The sequence below is a fragment of the Barbus barbus genome (genome assembly GCF_936440315.1).
Source record: "Barbus barbus genome assembly, chromosome: 49".
Lineage (NCBI taxonomy): Eukaryota > Metazoa > Chordata > Actinopteri > Cypriniformes > Cyprinidae > Barbus > Barbus barbus.
The window spans coordinates 20,757,821-20,774,704 of record NC_136727.1 but is presented as its reverse complement, the minus strand read 5'-3'; the positions used below and the strand labels follow the sequence as shown (position 1 = coordinate 20,774,704).

At 36.6% G+C, this 16,884-nt stretch overlaps 1 protein-coding gene across 2 annotated transcripts in view; it reads right to left on the bottom strand.

Moving 5' to 3' along the window:
• Positions 1–16,884, bottom strand: part of LOC306867761 (phosphofurin acidic cluster sorting protein 2-like) — a 69,013-nt gene that overhangs the window by 16,705 nt on the left and 35,424 nt on the right. The window contains exons 5-14 of one of the 2 annotated variants that reach the window (XM_079413618.1): positions 15,996–16,158; positions 14,807–14,898; positions 14,347–14,430; positions 13,274–13,333; positions 11,204–11,352; positions 10,550–10,643; positions 8,877–8,960; positions 5,096–5,235; positions 598–736; positions 388–492 (exon numbers count right to left, since the gene is read on the bottom strand). In XM_079413618.1, coding sequence (XP_079269744.1) covers positions 388–492; positions 598–736; positions 5,096–5,235; positions 8,877–8,960; positions 10,550–10,643; positions 11,204–11,352; positions 13,274–13,333; positions 14,347–14,430; positions 14,807–14,898; positions 15,996–16,158 — 1,110 coding nt within the window. The remainder of the gene's footprint in view (positions 1–387; positions 493–597; positions 737–5,095; positions 5,236–8,876; positions 8,961–10,549; positions 10,644–11,203; positions 11,353–13,273; positions 13,334–14,346; positions 14,431–14,806; positions 14,899–15,995; positions 16,159–16,884) is intronic. The other variant, XM_079413619.1, reaches the window with a different exon arrangement.

Sequence of the window (16,884 nt, the reverse complement as noted above, 5' to 3'; positions counted from 1 at the left end):
ACACACATTTTTTTTTTATTAAGTGGTAATTTTCTTTACTTTTCTTTTTACTTTAATTCGCCATTTTCTTAATTTTCTTTTTTTTCTGTTTTCCACTAAAAATATTGAAAAATGCTTTCAAAACATCAAAATGATGTTTTCTCGAGATGAAAAATTACAAAATAAACCAAATGTACCAAAATGTAGTAAGGTTTACGGTTAAAACAAGAAGAAATAATTTGCCACTATGATAAGAAAAAAGTAACCTAATACAAGATAAATTCTCTGAAAAGTGTTCTCATTACACAGTTTTGATTCTCAATTACATTTTATGTTCTTTTAGGATGTTTCAGTACTTTTACTGGAAAACTAGACGGACACACACACAAAAGCAGTGTAAAAACACACCTGTCCCTGCCAGTCTGTAGTGTTAATGAGAATGATATTCTCTGGCAGATGTTCGTCAGAGTTCAGGATCTGGTTGAGTTGATCATAAACTGATTTCCTTGGGACCTGCAACAGGAAGGACATCAGGTCAGAAAATGAGCACTTGTATACATAAATCAGTCTTCCAATACTTCCTTATTTTTATCCTGGCAGACACAAACACACACTTACACAAACCTGTGTGATGAGTCTGGAGTCTGGAGAGGTTTCGCTCTCGATGCTGCTGGTGCGATCGCTCTGAGCTTTAGAGTTCTGTCTGTCCTTCATGGATGTGCTTCGCGGACGTCGCTGCAGCTTACTGTCTGTTTTACTGGTCACCCAACAAGGAGAAAGACATATTAGCATTGTTGGTTATTATCAGTTATTATAGCTCCTGAAAGATTTGACACAAGCCCTCCAAGCTGGAAAACCTTCTGATGATAATAGGTGTGTTTTAAAACATTGTAGCTGGTTTCTAGATGGTAACTGAGCAGCTGGATTGGATATAAATATACAATATTCAACTCAGATGAAGAACACTTCAAGGTGGTTATTTCAGTCTGAACTAAGAACTGTAGCACTGTAATAGAGTAGATCGTGCATCACAATTTGTGGCATCTTCTGCCTCCCAAGGCACCACAGAAAGAGGCTAAAAAGAGCCGAATCAGTGATGTGCTGCTGCGTTCCACATTTCCTAAAGTGTCTGTGAGCCCATCGCTCGGGGACTGAGTCTTAATGAGCTCATTAGCCAATGCAAACACACACATATGCCATCTAGCAGAGGCCTGTGAGAACAACCAACTGGAAAACTACATGGAAGAACAGACCATTTGATGTTGTGATGGACCACAAGAGAAATATAACAGATGGGTGTTTCTTCAACTGAGCACTTTTGGTCCTGTGGAGTTTTAGAAAATAAACTCGCTTCAAACGACTTTTCACACTCGCTGGTTTAAAGTCAGCATGAAATAAACATTTACCTTACTTGGTAAATGCATGATATTAATCTTATTGTGAATGACAATCTACATACTTCTCTTTGGTGACATATTATATGCCAGACTTTAGTTTACTTAAAACCCATCTCTTTTCTACAATTGACTGCAATCTCGTATTTGGATCCATCTCCATTCAATCAACAACCGATGAATAGAACCAAGTCCCCACCCTGTTTTTTCAATATCCATTTCACGCTCATGCACGTCACAATATTGAAGAAAAGATGTATTACAACTTCAGTTTCATTGTGACTTTCCTATTTTTAAGGCAAAATTGTAGTTTTATGCAACAGCACCAGCTCTGGGCATGTGACCAAAAGTTCCAGTCTCATTGGACGGTCAGAGTTTTTCGCAGGGCAAAACAAAAAAAACAACCTGTCAACAACCCTATAAGTAAATTTCTAGTATGCAAATATTGGTGTCAGTCTAAACAGATGAATTGCCACCAGTTCATTCAATATAAAATTTTATTAGGGCAAAATTGTTGGTTGGGGTGACAAAACTCCAGTTGTAATTTGTGTAAAAAATAATTAAATAATTTTAATAATGTTTTGTCTGTTTCACGGTTTAGCTTTTTTATGATAGATTTTAATGTTTTACAGATTTTAAGGACAATGGTAAGACAATCAAATCTAAAGTAAAAATCTCAAGTAAAAATTATAATGGCATCTATAAAAACAGAAGAAAAAACTTCTTTTAGAAAAAGTTGTAATCTGTTAATTGTACTGTTCAGTAAAGGCCTACTGACACCAGCATGAATGTTCAGCACAAACACTTGGTCAGATTTTCACATTTATGATGTGTCTGTTCAGACCAGTGCTTAAAAAAAGAGCAGACAGGCTGAATGAAAATGCAGTTTCACTCTCTGACAGTAGGTGGCGCTTACATTAAAGCAGAAACATCTCTGTGATGCAAAACATTGCACAACTTTCAGTTTGACATTCACTTGTCACAGGAAGTCAAGACAGGGCCAGCTCCAAATTATATTTACTGTCGCGTAGCAAAAGAGTCTGTTTCTGAGCGTCACCAAGTCAAAGTTTTATGCAACATCTCTGGTCTTGTAGTGTTCATTTTGTCAACCATTTTTAATTTAGTCTTAGACCTGTGTCAAATCTACTTTTTAGTTACATTTAGTTAATTATATTTAGTCAACTTGTCCTGTTTTTGTTCTGTCAAGTTTTAGTTACACTGTATAATGGTTACACAATATATATATATATATATATATATATATTGCTTAAAGTTATAATCACAATGGCTGTTGCCATTTGAGAAATGTATTTTTACATTTCCTTAGAAGTATTGCACTTTCAACAATAAGCACAAATCAATAGAATGTGGACACATACACTCACCGGCCACTTTATTAGGTACACCTTCTTCAATTGCTTGGTAACACAAATTGCTAATCAGCCAATCACATGGCAGCAACTCAATGCATTTAGGCATCTAAATGTGGTGAAGACGACTTGCTGAAGTTCAAACCGAGCATCAGAATGGGGAAGAAAGGGGATGTAAGTAACTTTGAACGTGGAATGGTTGTTGGTGCCAGACGGGCTGGTCTGAGTATTTCAAAAACTGCTGATCTACTGGGATTTTCACACACAACCATCTCTAGGGTTTACAGAGAGTGGTCCGAAAAAGAGAAAATATCCAGTGAGCGGACGAAAATGCCTTGTTGATGTCAGAGATCAGAGGAGAATGGGCAGACTAGTTAGAGAGGATAGAAAGGCAACAGTAACTCAAATAACCACTCGTTACAACCAAGTTATGCAGAATACCATCTCTGAACACACAACACGTCGAACCCTGAAGCAGATGGGCTACAGCAGCAGAAGACCACACCGGGTGCCGCTCCTGTCAGCTAAGAACAGGAAACGGAGGCTACAATTCACACAGGCTCACCAAAATTGGACAATAGAAGATTGGAAAACCGTTGCCTGGTCTGATGAGTCTCGATTTGTGCTGCGACATTCAGATGGTAGAGTCAGAATTTGGCGTAAAGAACATAAAAGCATGGATCCATCCTGCCTTGTCTCAACGGTTCAGGCTGGTGGTGGTGGTGTAATGGTGCGGGGGATATTTTCTTGGCACACTTTGGGCCCCTTAGTACCAATTGAGCATCGTTTAAACGCCACAGCCTACCTGAGTATTGTTGCTGACCATGTCCATCTCTTTATGACTACAGTGTACCCATCTTCTGATGGCTACTTCCAGCAGGATAATGCACCATGTCACAAAGCTCAGGTCATCTCAGACTGGTTTCTTGAACATGACAATGAGTTCACTACTCAAATGGCCTCCACAGTCACCAGATCTCAATCCAATAGAGCACCTTTGGGATGTGGTGGAACGGGAGATTCGCATCATGGATGTGCAGCCGACAAATCTGCAGCAACTGCGTGATGGTATCATGTCAATATGGACCAAAATCTCTGAGCAATGTTTCCAACACCTTGTTGAATCTATGCCACGAAGAATTAAGGCAGTTCTGAAGGCAACCTTTTGCCTTCAGAACTGCCTTAATTCTTCGGGTCCAACCCGGTACTAGCAAGGTGTACCTAATAAAGTTGCCAGTGAGTGTATACAGTACATAGTTTATTTGACCTCATCTGGTGTATTGATTTATTACAGTTTATTTATTATAAAATTAATATCATAGACTTATATATACACTACATTATGAAAACTTGTAAAACAAACAACAATATTTTAACAGAAAAATTCCTAATTACAATATTTCCAAATTGTAAAAATATTTCTCTTAAAACAACAGTGGTTGGGTAAGTCCATTTATTCAGCTCCACAATCGCAAACAATATAGATGAGACTGGCTGAACAATTTAATTTTAGCAGAATATCTCATATGGAGATCGCTAAACTCCATCTCACTTATTTGTCTGTTTTTTTAGATTATAGGTGCTTCCGTAATGTAGAGCTAGTGCATGTTCATGGTTGCCAAATTGCAAAAATTAAGTAAAAAACTGGTCCGAAAAAGTATCCTTTTTATCGAAAAGCTGTGATTTGTGAATTTAAACTCTTGATATCTGGAAACCGCAAACATGAAAGCTCGTGTAGTAGAGGCGCGTACATCAGTCTGTAATATTTTGCCGCCTGGTTTTTTCGACAAAAATAAAAATGGAATTTTTTAATTACATTTTAGTCTCATTTTTATCATCAATGATATTGCATGCTGATATTGTCAGAGTTATCGTTTATTAACCTTATTGTTTTCTCATTTTTGTCATGAGAAAAAAGCTTGTCAATGAACATTTTTGATCATAGTCTTCACTGACGAAATTAACATGGGAATGTGACCAAAAGTGCAAATCTTATTGGTTGGCCAGAGTTTTTCGCACAGTGCAATGGAAAAAAATGTCAAAGAAAAAAAAAAACTGTCCATAAATGGACAGCATGTGAATGTTTGCGTCTGTCTGAACAGGTGCATTATCACCAGTTTATTCACATGTAAATTTTTATCGCACCGTGTTTTCGCACTTGTGAGATGTGAGAATGTGAGAACATCTGCTATGTAACAGCGAAAAAACTGCATCTAAGGGGATTGTTCAGACAGAAAAAAAGGAGTTTGAGAGAGAGAGAGAGAGAGAGAGAGAGAGAGAGAGAGAGGTTGCAACAGAAAACAGATGGAAAACAAAAACAGGAAGGCAAGAATAGGAGGTCGCGTGTGTTACCTAGGCGACATGAGAGTCTGCGACTCAGCCTTGCAGAGTTTGCCCACCGTTCCTGCTAATTTCTCCGTGCTCACGTCCCAGCTCATGCTGGTGTCACTTATTGCCACGCCGCCGCCGCCTGCCTCGTCCTCCACCAGTTCCTGCGTGGAGAGATAAACATCAGGCGGGAACATGTATCACTCTCTTCAAGGGCTTGCGCGGCCGTGAAAATTGTCATGTTGCCGTGGTGACGGCCACTTAGCCACAAAGCAGAATTGCGACTTCAACACACTAGATACTGTTAGGACTGATTAAGTGTGCGACACAGACCGCAGCCTTGAATTATCAGCAGTCAGCGAGCAAAAACAGGAAAAACAGGACAGCCCTTATGAAAGAAGGACAGAGCATCTTTTTCTAAAGATAAAATTGATTTTTCTCTTGTTTGAAGAAAATGTTATGGGTAATTACTTGAGTGAAACTTGACACCAAAATGCTAGAGTGTTCTGAGTGGTTGCTAGGGTGTGCCAAATGGTTGCTAAGTGGTTGCTTACTGGCCCAAGTCTCTCAATATGATATTCCGGTCTGTAGATATGAATCTGAATTTTTTGGGTACAAATGGTGCAGGAAGAGTTAGATGCAGAAGTTTAATATTTATTAGTAGTGCTGTTATTGTTTACCAGTGGACAGTTTTTACTTTGTTACCTTAATTGTGACCCTGGACCACAAAACCAGTCTTAAGTCACTGGGGTATATTTGTAGCAATAGCCAAAAATACATTATATGGGTCAAAATTATAGATTTTTCTTTTATGCCAAAAATCATTAGGATATTAAGTAAAGATCATGTTCCATGAAGATATTTAGTAAATTTCCTAGCATAAATATATCAAAACTTAATTTTTGATTAGTAATATGCATTGCTAAGAACTTCATTTGGACAACTTTTAAGATGATTTTCTCAATATTTAAATTTTTTTGCTCCCTCAGATTCCAGATTTTCAAACAGTTGTATCTCGGCTAAATATTGTCCGATCCTAACAAACCATACATCAATGGAAAGATTATTTATTCAGCTTTCGGATTAAGATGTCATAAAATTGACCCTTATGACTGTCACAAATCCGGTCTATGAACTTCCGTTCACTCACCACCAGAGGTCACTCGCTCACCACATTGACTCTTGCACTACACTAACTGTTGCACATCACCCCCGGACTACAATTCCCATCATCCATTGCACTGACTACACACACACACACACAGCTGATTGCACTGATCACACATCTGATTCCCATCACATGCCTTACTTAAGCCACGGACTTCCTCAGTCAGATCGCCGAATACTGTATAGCGTATATCACTCTCCTAGCAATAGCTACTCTACGGAGCCTACTTAGTTGTCATAGTCTTGCCTTGCCTGTTTTCTCGTGTTTTGATTCTTGCCTGTGTTTCCTGGATTTACCCTTTGCCTTGCCGTTCGGACTCTGTTTGCACCTCGCTTGGACTACTGCTTGTATACCTGGATTACCTCTTTGCCTTACCCTGTTGGATATTGTTCGCCGATCGACGACCCACGCTTGTCCTAGGAATACTCTTTGTCTTGCCTCATTCATGTCTGTTTGCATTTTACTGAACTATGCCCATTTGTGATCACGCCTCTGAATAAAGCTCTGCACATGGATCCGCACGTCTCACGTCTCGTTCGCCCCGTTACAGAGACTAGGTTTTGTGGTCCAGGGTCACAAATAAGTACATTTTTCAAATATCTGTACTGTTATTTTTATTTTGGGGAAACCTTTGCTTTACTACATTCCAAATAGGGTTGGGCCGATAGACGATGTCATCGTCCATCGCCAATGGCTGACAGACATCACGATGTTGAGCCGACAAATCATTCGCCATTGTCCTATCAGTCATCTCTCCTTACTCTTGTGTATGTGGTAAGTAACTTTCATGTGCTGTAATGTAATGGGCAACTGCTAGCCAGTGGCTAATGTCCCCTAACCCCGTCCCCCGATGTCATCGTCCATCACGATGTTTCACTGTAGACATCGTCCGATACCAATTTGGTAGACATCGCCCAACCCTAATAGCAAAGCATAATATTTTATTCACTACATTTCGTTCCTCATTATTTTGAACTGGAGAAATCACCAACCCTTCTGAGACATTGATTCTTTCTGATTCTTTCAAATTAACCTGTTAAATTGGTTCAGAGATCGCACTGAACGATGCATTCACGTACTGAAGCTGTTCTTGAGTCGACAACTCCTTGATTGGCCAAAATGGCCAAGAACCGATGGCTTGAAAGTGCACGTGACTGATGGAATGACTAATGATGAATTTTAGTGTTAATCATTGTAAATGAAAATCATATTTAGATCATGACTGTAAGTTATTTGTGAAGTAAAGGAGAACTGTTTAAGAGCATTGAAATCTTTGAATATAGAAATGTCCACATTTGTCGTGTCTTTTTACTTTTTATACTTAAGTACATTAAAATCAAGTACTTTTGTACTTAAGTGAAATTGAAAACGAGTTCTTATAATTTTATTGGAGTAATGATTTGTATACTAGGTCCACCACTGTTGTTGGTACAAGATTATCCTATTTAAATCTTAAATCTTGTTTCGATGTGAGAAACAAGATCAAAAGTATCTAAAATGAATTTGAAAATAGTCTGATTATATTACCTAAACTCTGTAATGCAATGGATTAGATTACTAACTACACTTTTTATGATGGATGGATGCACTTTTTGGGCTTCAAAATCTCGATCACCATTCACTGCCATTATAAAGCTCTTTTTTTTTTTTATATAACTCCAGTTGCATTAGTCTGAAAAAAGAAAATCATATAAACCTAGGATGTCATATACACCCTTTTAAGTACATTAAAATCAAGTACTTTTGTTCTTTTACTTAAGTAAAATTGAAAATGAGTTATAATGACAATTTTACAGGAGTAATATCTGTATTTTTACTCAAGCACTTGATTTGTATACTGCATCCACCACTGTTGTTAACTAAAACTACAACTATTAAAATTTTATTTTGTTATTGAAATAAATCTGAAACAAAATAACATTAATATTAAATGGAAAAGTTAAGTGAAAATGAGAAATGTTGCCTTGGCAACTGAAATAAGTTTAAATACTAAAATTACTAAAACTAAAGCTGAAAGAAAGCTACATATAAGCTACATTTTTGATACTTGATCTGATCCACAGAAAATAGTTAAAAAAGGCAAATAAAAAACATCTACAAAAATGATTCATATAAATATTACATTTGTGTGCATGGCATTATTTTGTCATTATGACATTGTTTATGAGCTCTAATGCTTGATAGATTTGGTCAAATCTGTCCAACAGACAGTAGAAATGTTTGGAAAAGTCATTATGAAAAAATTTAAATAAAGACAAACAGGCCTACAATTCTATCCCAATTACACAGAATATTATAGCATGTACCCTACTGCACAACACTTTAAAGTCCCACATGAATGCACTGTATTTGTTGGCTCTATCTCTCCCTGTCTCTCTCTCCTCCCATCTCTCTAAAAGTGCCTCATTAGGGCTGTTATTGTGGTGATGCTGGGTAGTAAACACATTTAAACACTCTTCACTTTAATCAGATGTGAACTGATAGGCACAGAGAGAACCAATAGTAATCAACAGAAGAAAAGTAAATAAACTACATCAACTATATATCTACACAGAAATCAATAATCCACAGTATTCCAGAGAGCATGTAATAATTGCTGTATGTTAAATGTATAGAAATACAGAAACTGTCACTGACCCCCGCTGCCGAGTCCACCGCATTAGGGTCATCCGGATATCTGCCACCCGCTGCCCTGTTCTTATCCACTGTTAACAGATCGCCCTGCAAACACACACACAGAAACAAAGCACAATATTGAGCATGGGGTTCACACTTTGGTTCTTTCCATTTCTTCCAGACCCTTCTGAAAGAGAAGTACACTAGCAAACGTTTTTTTAAAATTACTTATTTTAGAAGCAAAGAGCTTAAGTGTGAACCGAATGTAATGTTTTCTGGCACTTAACTGCATGTTAATTGCAATTAAATTAAAATGTATTATAGCCTAAATATATATTAAATTCTATAAGTTGATCTTTGGAGTACTTTTTTGAAACCACTTATGTAGGACTTAAATAATCTTAATATTTATATGTAATGTCTCTGTAACTTATATGTAATTTCATAATTACTTCTATTGATTTTGAAATATAGTTATATCGCTGCTGAATGTACTGACAAACATTTATGGTAAACTAAAATATAATTTGTGTCTAAAATATACTTCTATGCAAAATTCTATGTCATGATTTTACAAATATTTTAATTACACATTTGTAACAATGATGTTACAATTTAGTACATTTAAATAATTTTAATGCTTAAACATAATATTGAATAACATTTTACAGTTCAAATTGTAATCAAGTGAATAAATGCACAGAAGCACATCAGAATAAGTGTGCTTCTTTAAAGATTATTAAAACAATTATTTTTAATGTGTACTGAGGACTGTTAAGAAACTTAAAAGTGTACTCTTTTTTTAAGTACACTTAAGTGGCCTTTTATATAATTAATCTTATATGCAAAAATATATACTTTGAAGATTTGAAGTACATTATAAGTGCACATTCAATACAATTAAGTGCACTTTTTTTCTACAAGGGTAGGGGATGCAAAATATCTTCAATGAAGAGTTGCAAGAAATGAACCAAACAAAGCAGCTCTGAGATCAATCAAAACACTACAAGCTTCGATTTGATGCCAAAAGTACTTGAAAATTAGAGAACAAAAACAAGACTGTGTACTTTATTTTATTTTATTTCTCATCCCATGAAGCATTGTGAATGATGTCATGGAATCAAAAAGCACCAAATATTAATTAGGTATAAATACCACATATTTGAAGTTATGTGTATTTACATATTTACAAATAAGAAGTTTGAGAATGTACAGAATCAGTATCATTTGCAATATTGTATGGGAATAGGTGGTCCCTCCTGAACTCTTCAGGTTTGGTTCCGCTTCGATGGAAATAGTGACTTAAACATATTTTTTTATGAATTTGAATTCATACTGACTTGACTGACAACCTTGGATTCTAGGTCTATATTTAAAAGTTTATACATTATCATAAAAAAATCTATTTCCCCTGCAGAGACAATGAATGGGATTACAATATTGTCTGACAAAGGCAATATGTATTTACTACATATTTTGTCAAAACTGATTTATCAGAGAAACTGGGTCTAAAAGATTTTGATCTGTCCTGTGACAGATGAGTTTGAATTGACTTTGCTTAGATTTATAAAGAAAAAAATGGTGAACATTTATATTAAATATACAATATATAACCAACATTGGCATGTTTTGTGTTTGCCTATGTTTAGGCAGAATAATACTGATAACACAAGCATTCAAAATGTTAGACGTACAGTGGAGGTCGGCTCTCTCGGTTGGCTCTTCTGACTGTGCAAACTGCCGATCTCCGTCTGTGAGCTGGAGTGAGACATTCCCTCAAAGAACGGCCTTGAGTGGAAAACATACACACGTTAAGAATATAAAAACAGTCTTAGTGCCAAGAGCTGGATTTCATGGTCAGCGATCCAGTATCAGTTAAGTTTCCTCAGTGTTCTTTAAGAGGCGTTTACACTGGCGGCGATCTGCAAAGACAAAGCAACTGGAAGTCATTCACTTTGACTTCAACGAGACAGTGGGTGATGTTGGTGAGGTTCAAGCATTAAAAATTCTTCCTCTTGTTCGTGACTCCTTTACAAAAACTTTCTCCTCCAGATCTGGAAACAAAGTGAAATATATATCCACAAGGATATCTAGTTGGCTTGCTAGTAATTGTCTCCAACTAAATTCTGAATATCTGTCAAAGATTTAATAACATGAAAGTTGCAACTTTGTCAAACGCATCAGTTCTTCCTTAGAAGTCTTCTTTATAACAGCCAGGGAATTTTGCATGGCTTTATTTCCCCGTGGACTGACAAAAAATTTTTAAGCTAGCCAATCGGATGAGATTTTGAAAATGTCTTGGCATTTTTGTGTGTAATATGCATCAGACTATGATTCACGGCTCTTACTTTAATTTGGGTTTGGGAGTGCTGAGAAGACTCTCGTTGTCCTCCATCTCTGGGCCACTGTCGCTCTGGTTATAAACCTCCAGACTGTCATACAGAAGATCCAAATCTTCAACCTCCTGAGTCTGATCAACTGGGTCTGAGTCCAAGACCTTTTTGAGCCAGCAAAATATAAATAAAATGCAGATATGTATGAAATGTAAATCTAAAAAGAACATGACCAGGTCACATTTCAAACCAAAATGACTTCATGACAATTTAAACAAATTTGCCCCCAGTAATTATCATTGCCGTAATAAAAAAAAAAATATATATTTTTAAATTGTAGTATATGATGTACTGCCTTTAATTTATGCCAAACAAAAAACACTAAAGTATTTTATATTATATTTAATGACAAATTATTATAATACCTTTTTTTTTTTTTTGTAAAATGTGACTTGAGCATGATTTGCCCGTTTTAAAAAGCCAACATGTGCTGAAAAACCAGGCATTCAGTGCAATCTTTTTCAGGCAGAATTTTCACAGGACAGTACAATCACCGGTAATGACCCATTCATGCTATAAAATGCATCTCCTCAGGCAGCCGAGACTAAAAGACATTGAGTAAAAGCAAACAAAAGACAGAAAGAGGATAAGAGACGGTCTAAAAGTAAAGGGGGCATATGAATGATCATCTTAATAATGAGAATCTATAAGAATTTACACTATTGTACTTGTTTTCCAAGATGATAAAATATCCAAATTTCACTATTTTTACATCTTAAGCGCTGCATTGTGTTCACAGCTGGATCCATCCTTTATAAGTGGACACTGATTTAAAATGTGTCAGCACACAGACAGACTTTGTTAGCATTGTTTTGCTATAGTCCTTCATGTCCGCTGTGATCTCAAAACTCTGGCTATTTGATAATACCTAGAATATCAAAATCAACTGCGGGCGGGAGATCGTTTTCCTATTTAGTGCCCAAACTCTGGAACAATCTACCTAACACTGTTCTGGAAGCAGACACACTCTGTCAGTTTAAATCTAGATTAAAGACACATCTCTTTAACCTGGTTTACACATAACACACTATCGCATTTCTATAATTCAAATCCATTAAAGGATTGTTAGGCTGCATTAATTAGGTCAACCGGAACCGGGAACACTTCCCAAAACACCTGATGTACTTGTTACATTGTTAGAAGAATGGCATCTACGCTAATATTAGTCTGTTTCTTTCTTATTCCGATTTAACCGTATCCACCCAGATCCAGACTGTATGCAGATCAGATGGTGGATCAGCACCTAGAGATGAGTGATTTTACTCAGTTGTACATCAAATGAATGTTATAGTATGTTTTGCATTGCTACGAAAGCTGGTCAATGTTTTCTAATTTTTAAAAAAGTAACCGGAAAGCTGTGATTTAACTGCTGTTGGAAATTCCCGAAAGTCATTTTTTTCAAATGTCAATCACAGGTTTATGTCACAGGTGTTTTGAAATAGCTACATATTTGAGACACACCCAAAGTGAGCTATTGCATTGACAAGCCCATGTTGGCAATGCTACTCATGGGAACAGCCTGCCAATGCAACTAAACTGTGTCATCACCCTAATTCAGGAAGTTGCTGGACTGATTGCCAAATAAATCTGGACCATTTCCTGTAGGGTTTGGATAATGGAATGTGGCAACCAAGGCAAGAGGACGAGGAAGTCAAAGAGTGAAACAGCTATCTACTAACAAGCTTAGACTCTAACAATGAGACCACAAAGCTACTTAAATCTTGCCTGTAGACTCTAGAAACATTTATGGCCTAAGTCATGACCCCATAACTGTCCTCTCAGAGCAAAGCAGCAAGTTTAGTTTTAGAAAAGATATACATCGTATCATACACTGCATAAATCAAAGCTCCTCTCACATTTCAGCTACTAGATCAATCATTGGCAAGTCCCAGGGCTGTTTTTATAAAGGTTGAATTTCATGGCTGAAGCGATTTTGTGATTACAAAGCACAGGACCGCAAAGTAGAGAGTGGAGAGTGTAGAACTTCAGGCAAACATGTAAGACAAAGACAAAGAAAATTCTCACCTCATCAGATACTTTAAATCTCTTCAGGAGAGCAACAAACTTCTGCTTGAAATTGGGTTGCTATAAAGAAATTGAGAGAATATGTCATCGAAGACTTCTGAGCCGCTACTGATCAATGCGATACGTGTTACAATATCAGTAAAATGATGATACTTTTTGGTATGTGTTTTAGTTAAGACAGTAAAATAGGTAAAAGCAAAAGACTAAAAACTGCATTTACCATTCTGGTCCTACTTTTTATTAGGCGTCTTTAACTGTCATGTACTTGTGTCCAAAAATTGTTAGGTAAAACAAACTTATGTTGTATTGCTAAACAATTTTGCTGCAATGAAGGGATACAATTGCAGTTATGGGCAGGTATGGTTAATTTTAAGTGTAGGTTAAGGAGTAGGGCTAAAGTCAACAGTGTAATTATAGATGCACCAACAGAAATTAATTATAGATGTAATTAAATGCAGGTATTTTGTAAATAAAAGTAGAGCGTAATAACGTATGTACACAATTAGTGCACTGTATCATATAATTAACTTTAAATGACACTTTAAAAATGTGCTTCAGAAAAGTAAGGAAATCTATATAAGTGTAGCTCTAGTTTACACATTGATCCTAGGTTAACATTTGTGTTCCTGATGGTGAGCTTTGCTTAAGAGGATTAGAACATCACCTTCTATGACCTTCTGTGAACTAGATAACACTGAACCATACACCACCTTTAGGACACAAAGCCAATTTATCTACATTTATGTTTATCTATCAGGTAGCTACCTGAAGTGACTTGTATCAAGACAATTAATCTATGATAACAGACATCTAACTGTACTGGGGTGACAACACGCCTGCATGCATAAACAAATAGAGATCAGGGTGGATTATATTACAGTACAATTTAATCATATCAGCTATTGGCACTGTTATCATGTCAGTTAGAAAAACTGTATTCTCTGGTATACAAAGATGTTTTACAAATGGTGTTCCCCAGGGCTCGATTATGGGTCCTATCACTTTCTGCAAGTACTCAGATCTTTATTACTGGCCCCACAGGATAAATGCAGAGGGAGTATATCTGTACATACCCGGGTCATAGATGTGGTTCTAATCATTTTCCTCCTAGATTTTTTCGGCTTCCGCTGAACATCATCATCCTCATCATAAAGGTCCTAAAACAGAATTTCAAGAAATTGTATGCTTTTGATAGGTAGAGATCGTTTTTTAAAGAAACAGGGGGAAATATTAAATTAACCACACAGTGCAAAAACAGCTTCTTAATCACTAACTACCCAAAATACAGTATAATCAGCCATTAAACAATGCTATCAGTGGATGGAATTCTTTTTTAGGTAAATTCTCCTAATAAAGTATTGTTTTAAAGTTAATCTTTGTGCCGAAAACTAACACCAATAAGACCAATGATATTGACAGACTACATTCATAGCAGAAATCAGGGAATTATATTTCGATTTACTTTATTTGAAATTTATTTTTTTTATTTTTAGAGCAAGATATATAAAAGACATGTTGGCGAGAACTCCTGACCTGGCCTTGAACAGCGTCATCACTCGCCTCTTGCTCTGACGAATAACTATCATCGTCATCTTCAGAATAGTTATCCATATCTGGAGAACGGTCTAAAAGAGAAAGAGACATTTAATGACCCTATGGTACTTGACATTTTAATGCAGCAAAAGCCTCAGGCATACAGTACCATCTGACATCCAACAGAAAAAACCCAAAGCATTAAAATGATTAATTCAAAACATGTAGCAATTTTATTGCTCCAATTTGAGAACACTTGAGCTGCTGAAGCTACTTTCCCTTTTAATGTACTGCAGGATCAGTCACTTTTTCTTTATCTGTGCTCTGAGATGATGGATAGGAGGATGTTTTGTGGTAGAGTGTGTATCCGGGGGACTTTTTATCTTTATTGCTGCTTAATGCACTCAATCTGCCCATTAGCATCTTTAAGTCAATGTAATGACTGTACATAAACAAACCCAATCACTGATGGAATATTGTGGATTGTAGAGTCATGCAATTGCAAGGACAACTGGGTATATGGGGTGGTTTGGTGTAGTGGTTAAAGATTTAGCCAGTAAGTGTTCCCCTCCTTGCCATTTAGATGTTGTTACATTTGTGAAATTTCAAAGGCAAAAAAGTCCATTGTCTATTGTCAATACTGTAGCGATGTATGAAGCACAGCCTAACGTGATTTGCAATCGTGTGGATTCCAATTGAAATGACTGGACTGCCCACAGAATTTCGCTCAACAACAGTTCTGTCAAGAGTTTAGTATGGTAATATACAGGCAATGTTAATATGTTTGGTCTTAGAATAGATTTGCTATGTGCTGCGGCAGAGCAAGTACGGAGACTCAGACATACTGCTGTGTTGCACATATTAACATATAAAATAATCCCCATATATAACATACATGAAATTATCCCATAGCAGATCTATACAGGTGGAGCTAGGGAAGGTGGAGGATATCTGAAACACAATGTGACTGCTACAACAAGCACTAGCTGAGTATTTGAATATTGAGCAGCAAGCTCATTGGCTGCTGATGCGAAAGAAATCAGCTGTGCCATGTGAATAACGATGTGATTATATCAGATTTGAGTTAGGACCTATCAGCCTGTGCCAACTAGAGTTTCATGACAGCACTTTGCATTAAATGTGAACACACTATTCTATTTTAATATATTGACACATTTGTGTGAATTACCTGAAGCTTTGGCCTTTGTCTCTGGCTGACCACTGCCGTCCTCTGGGTCAATAGGTTGACTGGACAGTGAATAAACACTCAGTTCAGCTGCACGCACCTGTGCTTCCTTCACGTTAATATGGAGACCTAAAATTTGGCCTCCATCTGTTGGGTGCTGCATCACCTTTAAACATAAAAACTCAGAAATAAGTAACGTGGACAAAAGAGTCCGAATTCTTCAGATGCCGCCTTCTCCTTTCAGCATAATTACAGCTCATGACCTCCATCTCAGTCTAAACCTCTTGGACAGATGAATTGTCCCCTATGTTCAGTGTATTCTGTGTTTGAGTCTCTATTGAATATGATTAATCGCTGGAATCTCAGCAAAGAGGAATTTGGAATTTGCGGGGGTGAAACTACCGTGATTAATTGCAGGCATGTTCAGAAAGCTAAATAGCTGAATAAAATGTACCAGTAGGTCGACGCTCACATAAAGAACCCCCAACACTCCTAAACACTAGACCTTTTTAAGAATAATTGTCTCAAAACAAAAGAACAAGACATATTATAAGAGCATATAAGAGCTGATAAAATGTAAAAACTGTAACTTGAATGCAATGTAAGTCGCTTTGGATAAAAGCGTCTGCTAAATGCATAAATGTAAATGTAAATATTAGTCATTAAGTGTTCTAACATTCTAATTATTATTAACATGAGTGACCTCAAATGGAGAAACTCTTACAAATACAAAAGAGAATGAAAGTTTTGCACTCATTCCATACTTTTAGCAACGAATATCTACCTAATACAATATATATATATATATATATATATGGCAAACCTGTGGCAAGCAGTGTTGGAAGTAACACATTACATGTAACGCCAGTTACTTTGTTTTCCCATTTATTGA